Source organism: Triturus cristatus, chromosome 6, assembly GCF_964204655.1.
Source record: "Triturus cristatus chromosome 6, aTriCri1.1, whole genome shotgun sequence".
Classification (NCBI taxonomy): Eukaryota; Metazoa; Chordata; class Amphibia; order Caudata; family Salamandridae; genus Triturus; species Triturus cristatus.
The window spans coordinates 1,635,958,029-1,635,973,942 of NC_140589.1; the positions used below are offsets into that span (position 1 = coordinate 1,635,958,029).

The 15,914-nt window shown below is 45.3% G+C and overlaps 1 protein-coding gene across 2 annotated transcripts in view; it reads right to left on the bottom strand.

The window, feature by feature from the left end:
- PLEKHH2 (pleckstrin homology, MyTH4 and FERM domain containing H2) overlaps positions 1–15,914 on the bottom strand; it is a 626,603-nt gene that overhangs the window by 66,036 nt on the left and 544,653 nt on the right. For both annotated transcript variants that reach the window (XM_085612785.1, XM_085612786.1), the window contains exon 26: positions 4,681–4,810. In XM_085612785.1, the coding sequence (XP_085468911.1) occupies positions 4,681–4,810 (130 nt within the window). The remainder of the gene's footprint in view (positions 1–4,680; positions 4,811–15,914) is intronic.

The window sequence follows — 15,914 nt, forward strand, 5'->3', positions numbered from 1 at the left end:
CTAACGTCTACTCCTATGTAAAGTATTCTGAACCGTAGGTTTTCCAGAAAGCTGCGTTAGGCTAATTCCAAAAAGGAAATGTATGTTATGTTTTTTTTAATTGAAAGAGGGAAAGAAGAATATTAAACAGAGAGATCTGGGTGGCCTGTCCTCTATTGGTACTGCTAGCATAAATGGAAACTGAGAACAAAGGAAGAGAAAGGGCAGAATGGAGAACTGGAACATAAAAAGGGAAGAAGTAATCAGTAAGGGTGAGGAAGGAGGGGGTAGAAAACAGAGTAGTAGGAGGATTGGAAGTAATTTAACAGAAAATAGCATGGAGCAGCAGAAAGAGTGGGAGGTGGCAGCGGGGGCTGCAGAGGAGGAATGAGGGAAGACAGGAAGGGCAAATGCAGTGCTTAATTTGTAAAATATTAAGTACCAGGGCTCTGACCAGGAGGCCACTGCAGCTTGCACCACCCATCGCCCCTGTCATCGCTGCCAAAACAACTACTAACCTGCTCTCTTGCATGTAAATGCGACAGAAAAGATTATTCCAGGTCCCCAAAGCTACAGGAATGCCTGGGAAGGCAGGTATTAGTAATTTTTTTATGTATATTGTTCCCCTAAACAGCTGTAATACTGCTCCTCTCTAAATTACATGAGCAGCGCCACCTTGTGGCAGACTACCCTAAGTGTAGTGTTGACAATTAGGTGCCGGTGCCGAGCACCGGAAACCAATTAACTGCCGGTGCTCAGCACCGAAAAGCTCCGGCTCAAATTAAGCACTGGGCAAAAGGGAGCAGTTGCAAAAGATGGACACCATCATTCATTTCTGGTGACCAGGACTTATTTTTTTCATTGGGCTTTGGTGAAGAGCAAGAAAGGGGCCAACAGCAAAGAAAGAATTAGTGAGGAAAGGAAAGACAGGACAAAAAAGAAAGCAGGGATCACGAAGAACCTGCAAAAATGAGATTGCAGCAATGGAAGAGGGTTCTCAAAGTAAAATTAGGGCCCCTGCCCTTTTAAAAATATGCACCTGAAAGGGGAAGGCATGACACGAAGACGGAATGCAAGAAGGGGAAAGAGACAAGGCCCTTCGGCAGGGTTTAAAAAATATGCCAAGGGTAGATTTGGAGAAAGCAGGTAAAGTAAATGGCACATACTGAAGTCGCCCCTGAGAAAGACAGAGAACAAGCATTTACAATGCAATGGTCTCGGCAATATTATAGGTAGAGCTATTGGTATTGCTCATTATTTTTTTATTATTTTTGTATCCCTAAATAAATGGCATTGTCATTTCTATTGGCATTAGCTTTTTTTTTTGCTTATGTGATACCTATTGCATTAGCAGAGAGAGAGTGAGGTAGTGAGAGAGAGTGAGGTAGATAGAGAGTGAGGTAGTGAGATAGAGAGAGAGAGTGAGGTATTGAAATAGAGAGTGAGGTAGTGAGAGAGTGAGGTAGTGAAAGAGTGAGGTAGTGAGGGAGAGGGATGTTGTGAGGTAGTGATATATAAGCATAGAGTGATGTTGTGATGTAGTGAGATAGAGAGAGGTAGTGAAAGAGAGAGTGAAAGTGAGTTAGTGAGATAGAAAGAGTGAGGTAGTGAGATAGAGAGTGATTGAGGTAGTGAGTGAGAGAGAGTGAAGTTGTGAGGTTGTGAGCTAGAGAGTGAGGTAGTGATGTTTTGAGAGAGAGAAGTTGTGAGATAGTGAGGTAGTGAGATAGAGTGGTAACTGGAAAACGGACCGATCCATGACGGAACACAACAGGTGTAAGGGAGACTCATAAAGCGCACGACTTTCAATGGCCGTTAATCAGCAATAAACCAATGGCCGAGAAAGGTGGGGAATCGTGAACGCTGGTCATAAACTGAACCATTCATCCATTACGCATTATGCCGACAATACAAACAAGAAGGTCAAATGCAATCATTTAGATTCCAGGGTGGGACACACTGCTGGGAGGGCTGTGAAACAAAGTCAGTGCGACAGTGCATCCATTAGCATGTCTAAATTAGGCTCGACCTAAAAATGTAAATGACACAATAAGAGACCAATGGATGAAAAAGGCTGACTGAAAGCATCTACGATTATATTATTCATAGAATTTTAGTTAAATATAAAGGTCATGTCTAACCCTATAATAAACGATAGACAGGGCTTCGACAGGACACTTAAACCAATATACTTAAAAAAACAGACTTTCCAACGGGACCACATACACTCACTATGTATCAATATGTCTGGCTGAACGAAGCAGCCTAAAAATGAAAGTGCATTCTGGGATAAATTGTGCAAATGAGGCAGTCACATTTCCCTCCCTGGCATTGTATGCTCCACCGCTGGGTCATGTTATACCTGGCCGAAGAATCAGGCTGGTGGCACAGCTGGTAGAGCTCAGTCCTATGTGGCACGTGAAACAGAGAGAAGCGTTGTTAGACTGGAGACACACTGGGGGCAACGGCGTATTTCCTCGGAAGTGAAAAGTTCCAATAATTGCCGAGTGGTCACCGCCTAAACCACAGAGCAACATCCTCCGGTGGCGAGGTAGTAAGCGCTATGCAAATGTTATAGTACGAATCCACACAATACATTAGTGCCTTAACCATCCCGCATTCAGCAAAACCACACGTAAGATGGCCTCTGCTCTTCAGTCGCACTCCACCTCACACATGCGTGTTCTAAACTGTTCTTAAAAGTTTACATTTTGGCAGTCCTACCAATGCATTCATTTTGCCGTTTATATTTGGATTCCCTTACCTACTAAGAAACTGTTTACAAAGCACGAACGTGACACCTCCCACTGGCATAGCATTAGGGTCTGACTGCAGCGACTTTCATCAAGGAGCGAGGTGAGTCAATCGGAATGCCTGCTTACATTGACTGATACGATAAGGGAGGCTCTATAGGAGGCAGGAGGGGCAAAAAAATGGTGGATGGAAGCTTCGAAACTTTTTCGGATTCGGGGGCGTGTTCCTGCTGTTCGAAAAAGGGCGTGGCTAAAAAGTGGAAAGAACAGCACGGAACACGCCCCCGAATCTGAAAAAGACGGAGCCTATTTGGAGGGACGGCTCTCTCCTCCAATGGCTGGCCTCCGTTTAGGAAGCCAGCCAATGGAGGAGAAGCAAAAAGAGAGGCGGGCTAAATAGCCACTCTAGGAAACATTAAATCTCCGACTTCCGGTTCTGCCTTCGGCAGACCGGACGGTCCTCGACCTAAAAAGGTTCAGTGGACAATCAACTACAGGAAATATTTCTCAAACTGTAAAGCACTTATAAAGTTTGATTCATTAACCTGCTAAACCCCATTCACGTAGAGTATTTCCAAGAACAGAGTTCATAATTAAATAGTTGTAGGTACAAGTTTCTTTAAGCTGTTTTCCTTTGTCCGAATCACATGCAACCTCTTTTACAGTAAGAGAAAAATCTAATAAGTGTATTTGATCAATGTTGACGGCACTAAGGAGTATTCGTTGGTCTCTATGGTTATATGAGTGTGTGATGGCCACTGCTCCCAGCCTAATTTATGCTGTACTGCAGAAGAGCTGCATGCCCAAGACAAGAGTGTTCCTGGAGCTCCATTATGAGTTGGGCGTCGTACGGCCCAGTATTCTCAGCCTCAGAAGTAACGGATTCTGGGATAGCAGTAAATCCGAAGGGAGAGAATACTCCTGATTATGGGATTTGGAGAATAACTCGTAGAACACCGATTCCCATATGTTTTGTGTGGTATTTCCCCAAGGGGCGGGCTGCTTTCAGCAGCTAAATCAGAGAAAACGTACTCTCAGTCCTCTGAGTTCCTGTGGATCCCGAAATCCGCATAACCAGCCCCACGGGATCACCTGGGACTATGAAATGATGCCCATAGTAGATTAGCATTGCTTACTTAGTTGTGACATCTTTCACAATAAAATTCAAAGTAATAAAATTCAAAGTCCTTCTTTTATATTTGGCCATATAATATCACTTCCATTCTGCTTTCAAATGTGTAGGACAGGTAGTTTACCTTGCTATGCATTCAAATGTTTTATTGTAATACGTATTCATTTGTAATACACGTGTCTATTCATATAATGTGTCTTGTAGCTTAGATACAGAAAAATAGAAAATTATATCGCATTTAAATGCATAGGTCCTAAATTATAAATTAGTTCTCTGTTACTTCTTAGGGATATAGTTAGGCAAGAATTAACAATATCTCCAATGAGTTAACATGGATTAATAAGTGCTCCAGATTGCAAAATAACCTGTAAGACCCTCTTTTGGGCCGTTTCCCCTTGAATATGTGAAGGTTAATGCAGAATATTACTACCTTCTCTGAATACGTGGTAAATATCTGCAGAGCAACCTATGTGGATCAGGTGGTGTTGTCTAGATCTTCAGGGAGGCCTTGAAGATGGGGAGGCTGTGGTCTCGGTCTGCTCCACCTGTAGTGATGGAGCGGGTGGAAGGGGGCCGGGCTGTGCCCATGTCTGCAGAACTTGCCCCGCCCCTCACCAGTTTTTCCAGATGCAGATCCACACATGGTAAAACCAAGTACGGCACTTCCAGACCTGGAAATTTGGGGTGTGGAATGCATGTGATGTGGAAAAAATATACCTAGCATATCAACCTATCTTGAAGCAGCTTGTCTTAGATACACACACACAGAAGGTCCTGATAACAAATAACGCATGCAGTTCTCTAGCAGTGCCTTACCTTCGCAGAGAACAGCTTGGCACCAAAAAATGTCCATTTTCTTGCGACAGTCAGATAAATGCGCACACAATCTGCAGCACTGTGACCGCGGAGAGCCATCCATCTTGTGGATAACCTCTGACGAAGAAGTCTATATTAAGAAAAAATACCATGTGTACTGAACAAATCACCCTTAATTAAATGTATCAAATATTTGTAATGCCTTAGAAGAAAGTAATTGAAATTCTAAGTAAAAGTGAAGCTTGAGCGACACATTGACCATACTGAGCACATATAGGTAGGGGCACAAGTTGCACAACGCTATAGACGTATACATTCGTGAACATTCAACTTAAAAATATTCCGCTTTCTTGAACTGAATACAGTGGATAATTTTCTGGGTGCCCCATTGAAAAACATGGTATCCAAATGTTGCAAGGAAGTCATTCTCCCAAGTGTCCCATATACGTTTCAAAAGTACACACCTGGCTCCAGAATTTCAAAACATCGAGGCTCCTTAAAACATTCAAGGTTATCGGCAATATTTACTGGTGCAACCATCATTTGACTAGTCTCAATTTATACATATTGCCCAAACATGTCTGGCTTGTTACTAAGGACATCCCGAGTGAGGAACCCACTACAATACTTGCATGGGATTATTTTTAAAAAACAAACAGAACATGTTTGTCAGTGTTGAATGTACAGCCACTGAAGAGTGTTTGTGTAAGGCACCATACAAGCTCACTTTCTTGATAATTAAACCGTGGCACACCCTGGAGATATTTTTCTTTAGTCTTAACTACGAGTTCTTGTTACTGTACATTGCATTTAATTGATCACAATTTATATTTTTCCCCAGATTTATTTCTTTGATCCAAAGTATACCTCTCTTACGCCAACATGTTTGAACTCTATCAAAACTTCCCCGAAGCACAATAACTTGCGTCAATTTCACTAATCTCAGAGAACTATGGCTGATTTAAGAAGCACCGAAAAAGCCCAAAAGATTTGATTTGTATGTAGTTCATGCAGAGACGCAGTATCTGCGCACACCTTCCCATAGGAGACACATACATGCAAATAGGGAGATGGAGCAAAAATACCTACAAACATGCACACCCATTGACCAATAGACAAGCATGTACAAAGACCTACAAGCACCCAGACACATAAACCTTCCATTATGCAGTTAAACGTGCACACTATGTTGGTCTGTAACTCCTTATGCTAGACCATCTGCAATCACTAGATGCCTGGCTTCCTTTGCAGGTTTCTGTGGAGATATGTGAATTCTAGAGATACTTACTCTTGCTGCCACTTTTACGTTCGGATTTTCTGTTGGACTTCCGCACACGGAGATGTCTCATTCTGTGTCGAATGACTGAGATCCTCTGTCTTAAAAGCACCCCTTAGGGGACAGAGTGACTCACCTCGGTCTGCTCCTAGGTCTCTGTACTCTGGAGGCATCAGTGGTACCATGTTATTTTGACAACCATATATGCGTTGATTTGTTGCTGCAGTAGAGATCCCTAATTGCACAGTGGGCTGCCTGCCCTTCTAGGGCTCCATCTGCAGACATATTTCCAAATGCCATTCCCATCTGACATGTGCTACATTCCCATACTTCACCTGATGTGTCCTGTTTCTTCTCCTTTAAATTTGTAGTTAAAATGTAGTGCTGAAGTGATCTATTTTTTTTTTAATTCTAACGTTCTTTTATCAGTGCAGACTCAATGGCCCAAGTACCATTCTCGTGGCTCAGTGGTGCCTTCAACACGATAGCTGCTACCGGGGTCTGACACAACGCAGCCCAAACTGAATATGGGTCCATTCCAGGTTTATATGATTTGACTTTTACCACTCAACACTCCTTGCCAAGATACTCTCATACATCACTGATTAAATCAATGTATGTTTTTTTACTGAGTTGACCTTCAAACTAACCTCTTAATCATTACAGTCGACCCCATGCCGCGGTCACAGCACTGTATCCCCTCTGAGCAGCAGCATCTCATCGACATCAATCAGTGTCTCGGTTATGCATCCTCTTCACCAGTAAATTGGCTTCACACCATCAACTGCCTCAATGGAGCTTTAGAAATGGTGACACATTCATTGACTGCTTAATGGTGGGTAAACTATACTGTTCCCAGACCAAATAGATGTTCATGAAAGAAAGCTTCTCCAGTTTCAACATTACTGTATCAAAAGCAGCATACTCTTCCCAACATCACCTACTCTCTCTGGTTCTGCCAGACACTTAAACATTCTCACACTTTCTGCCTGGAACAGTGTTACAAAGTAGCCTCTTATTTCTCCCCCCCCCTCATGCCAGTGACCACTGACTGTTTTTATTTAACACCTTAAATAAATGCTGGGGAGCATTCAAGTTAATATTTCCCATTGCCTTGTGTTTTCTTCCAATGCAACAACACTACATTGATACTGATTATGAAGAGTGTGACCTTATTATTTAGCTGTCATGTGACAAATCTCTAACATCAGTCATTATTGGAAAGCAAGATGCCTTCTATACCTGCTAAGGTGCACGATGTCTAATGAAGGAATGTCTATCATCTATGGATGTATTACCTTGCTCCAGTCCCACGAGATTGTTTCCGGTCAGTTATTTCGGGCATGCAAACTTTTTCTGCCCAACACTGTTCTTTCCTTCCTATTTCTCGAAGGTGCTTGGATAACAAAATAGAATTCCCATGACCTTTTGGTTTATTCTGCCATGCCATGTTATGTCTTGCACACCACCAATCACAAATCAATAGTTTTCTCCACTTGTGCTCTAGACCAGAGTTTACAAAAGAGCAACATGCCTCATGTTATCCACACATACTACTATTAATGTGGCACTCGACACAGGCTTGCCAAATACAACAGTTACCCTGCAGTTCACACTGGACAGTACACGCATGGGCCCCATGACTGGTACCATGCAGCATCCACACATCATGCGTGGATGACCTACCATATGCAACCAGCATGCTGGTAAATTCAAGTCAGCATAATGTCAGTAAATCTATGCATAGGTCCTGAGCACTAAGCTGCTTCACAGTATATACATTGAGAGAGCTGTAGGGTTGAAAGTTATCACATTTCAGTGGATGAAATAGTTTTTGACATGCGTGTTAATTTCCCACAGTGGATGCAACAACCTGAAATCGAATAACAGTGTTGCAGTGCTCAGTGCATTTACAGCTCCACCAGCTTTAACTTTTTTATATTGATACCTTTTCTTAAACGTTTCTATAACGAGGTTGGGGGTTTGGAATCTCTAGTCCTTTGACCAGTACAGACTAAGGGCCTGAATACGAGTTTGGAGGTGTGGGAGGGGGCCACCACACCACTGCCCCGCTCTCACACCGCCAAACAGGAACGCAGCCTGCCGAATTACAAGTAATTACGTGGTCTGGCAGGCGATGTGCTTCTCCTGTGGTGGTGCAGTACAAAGGCTCATATGTGAGCCTTAGAACTGCACCGCCAGGAGACAGCCAATACACGATCCTGCACGGCATGGACTGTGCAGTCCCTGCCATGCAGTAACAGGGGTGCATGCACATGGGGGCACAATATGTGCCTCCCTGTATACACCCTTATGCACAGGGGCAAGACAGGGCCCCCTTCGCTTCCTCACCACCAGCGGTTTCATGACATGAGAACCACCATGAGACTGCTGGCGGGGCGGAAACTCGTAATATGCTTGGCGGTGACGCAGCAGCACCACCAAGCATATCGCTCCCTCAAGACTGCTGCGCCACCACCAGGGATCGCAGATCCCAGGCGGTTGAGGCATATCTATTGAGGTCCAACCACCGTACTCATCATACGCAGATCGGATCGCTGGTGCGGCGGTCCCAGACTACCACTGCACCTCCACCACAAGCTTAGCGGTCCCATGGAATGCCAAACTCGTAATTGAGACCTTCGTCAACATTGCGACATGAGACAGAGAACCAAATTAACTGTAACCCATAAACCACCTGAGCATTACCTAAGGATAGTGCCTTCTGGGCACTGATTAGCCCTATGATACTCACAAGAGTGCCTGCTGTTAGTATGTTACAAATCTCCTTTCACTATGAATAGGCATACTTGAGAATACACACTAAGAACACACTTTTATGACTTCTATTAAAATCAAAATCCTATCCTAGAGCAAACAATGTGTATAGTTGTTACTATAAAAAAACAAACAGTATAGTGGCAACAATAGCAGCTGATAAGTAGAATAGTAGGAATAATTGCAACATTATAACCTCTCTGCCTCAAACTAAGCTAATCTTAGCACCAAAGGAGCCTAGGTGAGTTTCTTAGGTGGCCGTGCCTTTGAACCGCATACCCAAGTGGAACAACTGAGTTACTGTTCTGTGGGAAGACATCTGCTTTCTCCCTCTCTTTATGTTCAACAGCTATAGTTTTCCCCAGACAAGCCAGCAAGGATTGTCTGGGAGCTCAAAGTGCCTGCCTATGGCCTTCGGAGAGGAAAAGTTGATTTCACCTTTTGTATGTGTGGCTTCTCAATCCTCTGCCAAACCTTTGTCTAAGCGCCGCTTAAACACTCCGTTCAGCTTGCTGAATGTTTTCAAATTCAACATATGAGTCTTAATGCACTTTCTTATACTTATGCTTCTATGAAAGATAACTGACTGTTTGAATGACATGTATCAACGATTGCATTACTGAAGCACTTTAAGCAAACATGAAACATTGCTGGATTTTGGAGAAAAAAACTATCAAACGTGTTTGCAAACTGACGTATCAAATCCTTCTGAAACAAATATTAAACTATATATTTCTGCGAGCTGAATTATCATCCCATAATAAAACACATATTAAACAATATTAAGTGCTATGCATTTGTAATTGAAAAAAACTACACTTGAATATACAAATATATAAAATACAACAGGGAGTACCTAAATAGAAAAGTATGACAGTTACAACAATATAGCACTACATTAAGTGTGACTATTACGTCTTCAACAGGTGAAACTGAAGGGTTGGTGGCAGGGGAAGGGTATGCTGACCAATCTGATTTGCATAAAACCCATTGTCTCTACATCCTCTCACATCTATGTGCCCTATTCAGTGGCATACATGTGGTGTGATAAGTGGCATTTTGAAGCACAGCATCTAAATACATTTTGGGTGGTGTCCTTATGAGAACACATCAAAAATAGTATAAGATGGAGGTTATCCTCCATGTTTACTTTGTGATGACATCCTTCATGTCGGTCTTCCCACACTGCCTATAGTTCATTTAAAGAGTTACATGGAATCTAAATTTGCTTCCTAACAGACTTAGCACAGCTGTTGAGACAGGTCTCTGAATACAACTGGTTTTGCAACTTTGGCAGCTCTGCCTTCAGATCAGTCAAACAATTTTGATGCCCAAGAATCTGATTTGAATCAGAATGATATGCGGCCTAGGTAGGTATGAAGCTCTACATAAACCCCAAAATACAATACAATAGCTTAAGCGTTGTGGAAATTCTTGACTGTTACTCTAAGAATCCACACTATCTCTGTCCATATTGGACTGTCCCCTTTCTTAATTTAGAAACTGTCTAGAAATAGGAGAGATCTGTAATGGGAAGTCTGAATCACCTTTGCAGTAATACCCAAACCTTTGGTTATCTGCACTTCCGCTCCTTTGTGAAAGCCCAGCACGAAAATCCATGAAGATGGTCTCTCAATTGCTTGGACTGGATTATGGTTATGGAACACAGACACAAGCTCCTATCATCGCCAGAGGGAAATGAACTCCAAGAACTTGGACCTTACACAACAGAGCTCCTGGACCTAGGGGACCTTCTAGGAAGATCTGTGCCAGGGACAGACGACCTATACAAATCTTGAATGCCTGAGACAACAAGCTAATGATCAGTGTTGGACTGGGCCCTTTTTGCAGGGTCATTACTGAACCTTTTGCCTTCCTCCTTGTCATTTTTTTCTGACCTTGTGTTGGTGGTTTTGGGACTCCTGGCACTTTAGCACTGCTGTCCAGTGTAAAGTGTGTGTGCTCTCTGTGGTAAACATGGTAAGATTGGTCTACACCCGTGTGGTGTATTTAATTTACCTGTCAGTCCCTTGTAAAGTGGTATATCAGATAATCAGATACCCAGGGCCAGTAAATTAAATGCTACTGGTGGGCTTGCAGCGCTGATTGCGCCACCCACCAAAGTAGTCTTTCGAACCTCTGTCTCAGGCCTCTACCATTGCAGGGCTTGTGCGTTCAGTTTACTGCCGCTGTGACGTGGCACATAAAGTGGGTGCCATGTCTGTGACCCCCCTTTTACTGCATGTCAGTCGCCTCTAAGGTAGGCCCTAGCTAGCCCTATGGGCAGCGTGCATTGTAGGTAAAAGGTAGGACATGTACCTTAATTGTGTGACATGTCCTGGTAGTGACAAACAGCCATTTTGGTTTCTCACTGCTGTGAGGCTGCCCTCTCATAGGAATGCATTGGAGATTCCCTGATATGTGTGTCAGTGGTAATTCCTCATATGAGAGGAGCAGAGTGGTCAAGTTTGTTATGTTTGGAATAGTAATAATAAATGCTGCATGATGGTGTGCACAGATTTATTATCACTATTTTAGAAATGCCACTTTTAGAAGTTGGCATTTCTGTGTGCTCTGTGTCTTTGTGCCTGCCTGATGTGTATTGAATGTCTGGCTCTGGAGTGATAGAGGCTGGTGAGATGCAGTGGCGCCAGAGGGGTCAGCGCTAGGCTGAATTGGCAGATCTGCATTTGGAGTAGTGGGAGGAGTAGCCCCTGACCCTGAATAGGTCTGTGCCTGCCATGGTCAATGCTGGCTCCGCCCCCTGTGGTATGCCTGGGGCCAGAGCCTAACCTGACAATGAGGGTGGGTGAACAGTGTAAACAAATGTTTGTGTTCCCCCAGAACTGGATTAAACTTGGTTCCCAAGCCCTGTGCTAGGGCAGAACAAAGACAATCCTGGTATAAATATTGGGGCTGTGACCCCATGTGTGGGGTGCTTCCTAGTCCTTACTTCCACCTGTTTGGGGACGAAGGACTGCTGTGCATTTGGAGGAACCGCTGTGGGACCCAGCGGCTGCAACCTAGGGGTCCCAACGTGCTGGCCTCCCTGTGCACAGCTCTGCCCCTGATAACTTTGGACTAAGTGTCCTGAAGAGCGCACATGGCGCGAGGAGGGCACTGCCCAGACTGGAGGGGAGTAATTGGCAGGGAGCGCGTGCTGAGCGCTTTTGCCTTTTTACCTTTTAAGCCCTAGAAGTGGACTCAACATTCCACCCGGTCTTGGATCAGGGCTGGGCTCCAGTGTGGAGGAGAGAGCCCCGTGTCGCAGAGGAAGAGTCCAGCGGTAGTGGATGCCGGTCGGGGATTGCCCGACAGGCACAGAGCAAGGAAGTGCGCTGTTCTGTGCAAATTGACAGAGAAGCTCGCTCCGTACTTCTACAAAAGCCGAAAGTCAGGCAAGTTTGCGCCTGATCGTGGGCGGGGCTCCCATGAGGAGACGGGGTGCCCCGCAAGTTGCCCGGAGGTTGGCAGCGAGAGGATGTCAGGCGACGAGCTCCTGGTTGTGGGCAGGGCCCGACTGATGTTAAAGCCGGCGCCTTGCGGGTGTCCAAACCCGAGAGACGCCCCCAAGCTTGAAACCCAGGTGGGAGCTTACCCCACACTGCAGGGTTCCGAAGGACAATGGAGACTTTGCATCGTGGACGAAGAGCCTGAATCTAGGTGGGAGCCTACCCCGCCTTCGTGTGTGCAAGCGGAGGGGACCAGGCGAAGTAAGAAGAGGCCCCGTGAGCGGGGCCCTGCCTAGCACACTGTTGGTGCCTGAATTCTGCCCAAGAAGAGCCCCGGTGAGTGGGGCTGGAGGTGGAGCGCTGTTGGGGCCATGGTTGATTCACTCAGCTGCACCACAAGTTTGCGGGCAGCTGCAACGATGGGGCATTCCTTTTTTGGCCTACCAGAGAAGCCCCGGTGAGGGGGGCTGAGGAGGCACTGTTGGTGCTGATTTCTTTTGGCTACACAGCTGTACTGCCAGACCGCAGCCGCTACAACATTTTGGGCATTTCCTCGGCCCCTATTTTTGGCGCCAGCCTGTTGGGCCTGCACCCTGCTGCAGTGGCAGCTTAGCGCCTGACTTTGGTGGACATAGGGCATGACAGGGAAGTCCCAGAAGGGCCCCCGAGGAAGGCCAGTAGGCCTGTGAGCACCTGAGGTGCTGGTAGGACGCGAGGCCCTAATGTAGTGCATAATGTGTTAATGCCTAATGTTATTTTGCATGTGTCAATGCTAAGTGCCACTGAGGTGCACTGCTAATATAGGATATATGCCTAGGATGGTTTATATCTAATGTGTTTTATGCATAATGTGTTTATGCCTAACGCTAAAATCAGTAGTTTCAGGTTGGTTTATTTTCACAACTTACGATCGGCCCTGTCCTGTATATAATTACCTGTAAAGTACTACCTAGTGCCAGTTGGCACAGTGTAATTTGTGATTATGATCTAATGTGTTTATGAGTAATACAAAGGCTATTTTTTATATAACCTTATGTGGAGTTTCTTTTGTGGTGTGCCTAGTGTGTTGCTACTGTGTGTGTGTTGCGAAAACGCTTTACACATTGCTTCTGGGATAAGTCTGACTGCTCGTGCCAAGCTACCAAGGGGGTGAGAAGGGGTTATCTACAGCGTGTAACTCACTTGCCTTGACTAGAGTGGTGGTTTCTGCCTGGCTTAGGCGCATGCCCTAGCCAACCAGAAATCCCATTTCTAACAATCAGGAAAAGGGAGTTGTCAGTGGCTCTCACAGGACCTATTGGGAGGAAAGACTCCTTTGCACTGAGGCCAGAGACCCCAAACCTGGTGCCACTAGAAGAGTGGTAGTGCCTCAAAAGTAGGGAGAGTCCATGCTCAGATTGGATTGTTGTGACATTCCCCTAGCTGGGAATCTTGGCCAGATTAGTCACCCACTCCTACTGGCCAGGTATGTACCAGAGGGTGAAGGTGTTTTGTAACTGCTGTGCCACCTGTCAAGCCAATGGAAAGACAGGTGGCCAACCAAAGGACTCCTTAGTTCCACTTTCAGTGGTTGAGGTTCCCTTTCAAAGGTTAGGGATTGACATTGTTGTTAACTTAGACCCTCCAACTGCATCAGGGAACAGATACTGGTAGCAGTGGATCATGCTTAGAACTACCACTGCTCCTGCAGTGGGTGAGGTCCTCATTGGTATCTTTACTAGAGTGAGTTTTCCTAAGGAGGTGGTGTCACTAACTTCATGTCTGGTTAACTAAAACACATGTGGGCAGAATGTGGAGTGACTTATAAGTTCACTACCCCCTACTACCCACAAACAAATGGTCGAGTTTGGAGATTCAGCAAGACCATGAAAGGTATGATTGGAGGACTCCCTGAAAAGCTCAGGAGATGTGATGTCTTACCTGCTTTCCGCTTACAGAGAAGTGCCACAGACGGGAGGAAGGTTTTCCCCCTTTGAACTTTGTTTGTCAAAAATTTGTTTATTAGCACTTTATCACACATCACAGTACGAATGGACACAGGATACTTCAGAATAACTACAGACAGCATGGCTTGTAAAGAAACCCAAACAATTTAGGTAATCAACAGGCTATACACCCCCGCCGATATCCCACAGAGACCTAAAGATATAGTCCCAGAGTCACAATTGCAATGGCGGGAAGGAGGCCTATATCAACGTAGACCATACCACACTTCGGTCTGTCTTTTGTGACGGTGTTAACTCAGTGCCTTCCAACGGGGAAGGTATCCTTCTGGTGGAGAGAGTCTAACTAGAACTCTCAGGATTTTAAGAACATACAAAGGAAAATAAATCCCCCCCCTCCCTCCCATCCCACCCCGTACTGGTGGCGGTCCGCTATCTACAGCGTGGATTCGCGATTCGGTATCCTCAAATAGGTTAAAACTGGAAGAGATGCATGTCTCTGATTGACGCCGGGCAGACTGCTAACGGTAATCCCTTTGTAAGGAAAGCAACCAGTGGGCCCCATCGATTTTCGAAATTTTTATAATCATCCCTGAATATATTGGCCATCCTTTCAAGGCATAGTAACTTCCACAGCCTGGAGTGCCATAGGGAGATGGCTGGGGCCTCTTTGTTCTTCCAAGCTGCCGCTATCGCTATCTTTGCCGCCCGAATGCAGTTCCACATAATGGCCTTATCCGCTTTGGTTTCGTGTTTGAGTGAGGGGTCACGAAGGCCCAGGAGGGTCTCTGCCATACTAGTCGGAATAGGGTATCCTAGCATCTCCCTCATTTTTGCTAGAATTTCCTGTATTACCTGTATTACAGGACAATCCCACCGAATATGCGGGAAGTCACCAAGTAACCCACAGCCCCTCCAACACATGTCTGTGGGGAATATTTTCTTGAGCTTGGTTGGTTACAGAAACCAGTCCATCATGGTTTGGAGTTGAGCCTCCCGTAACTCTATAGAGTGATTACATTTTGCGATGTCCGACCACAACCCCATCCATTCAGTATCTTGGATTTTGCGCTGCAAGATTCCCTCCCACATGGACATATAGCGGGGTCTTGGAGTGTGCATAGAGGTAAGAAGATAATCATACAGGTAGGAGATCACTCCTTTCATAGAGTCTACATTTTGTACATATGTTTCAAATTTCGTAAGGGGGCGAGTGGCCGCCTCGGAGATAAGGGGCGTGAGAGCCTAGTGTTTCAATTGAAGATAATGAAAGTGTTCAGTAGGTGCCACCCCGTAGTCCCTCTTGCAGCTGTCAAAGGTGGGAATGTCGTAGTTATGGAATAGGTGTCAGTGCCCTGCAACCCCCCTCCCTCCACTGGTCAAAGGGACCCTCCTGCAGAGCCGGGGGAAAGGCTGGGTTAAAGTGAATTGGTGTAAATGGCGATGGAAACGTGGTCCACTGATCATTGCTCGCTAGAGTGTTCCATACCTTTAGGGTTGTCAGTGTGGGCGTGCTGAGATATACATTCTGGGGTCTCTCCTTCTTGGGCCTCCAAATGAGGACCCAGATCGTTCTTCCTGCAATGGTCCTATCCATATGGAGCCAGGGCTTCTCCGATTCCCTCTTGGCCCATTCAGTCACCACCCATAGCTGGGCGGCTTTATAATAAAGCCCAAAGTCTGGGAGACCCGTCCCCCCCTCCCTCCTAGATCTTCTCAGTATTGAGAAGGAGAAACGTGCTCGCCCCCCTTGCCAAATGAATCGCAGAACCATGGATTTTATTT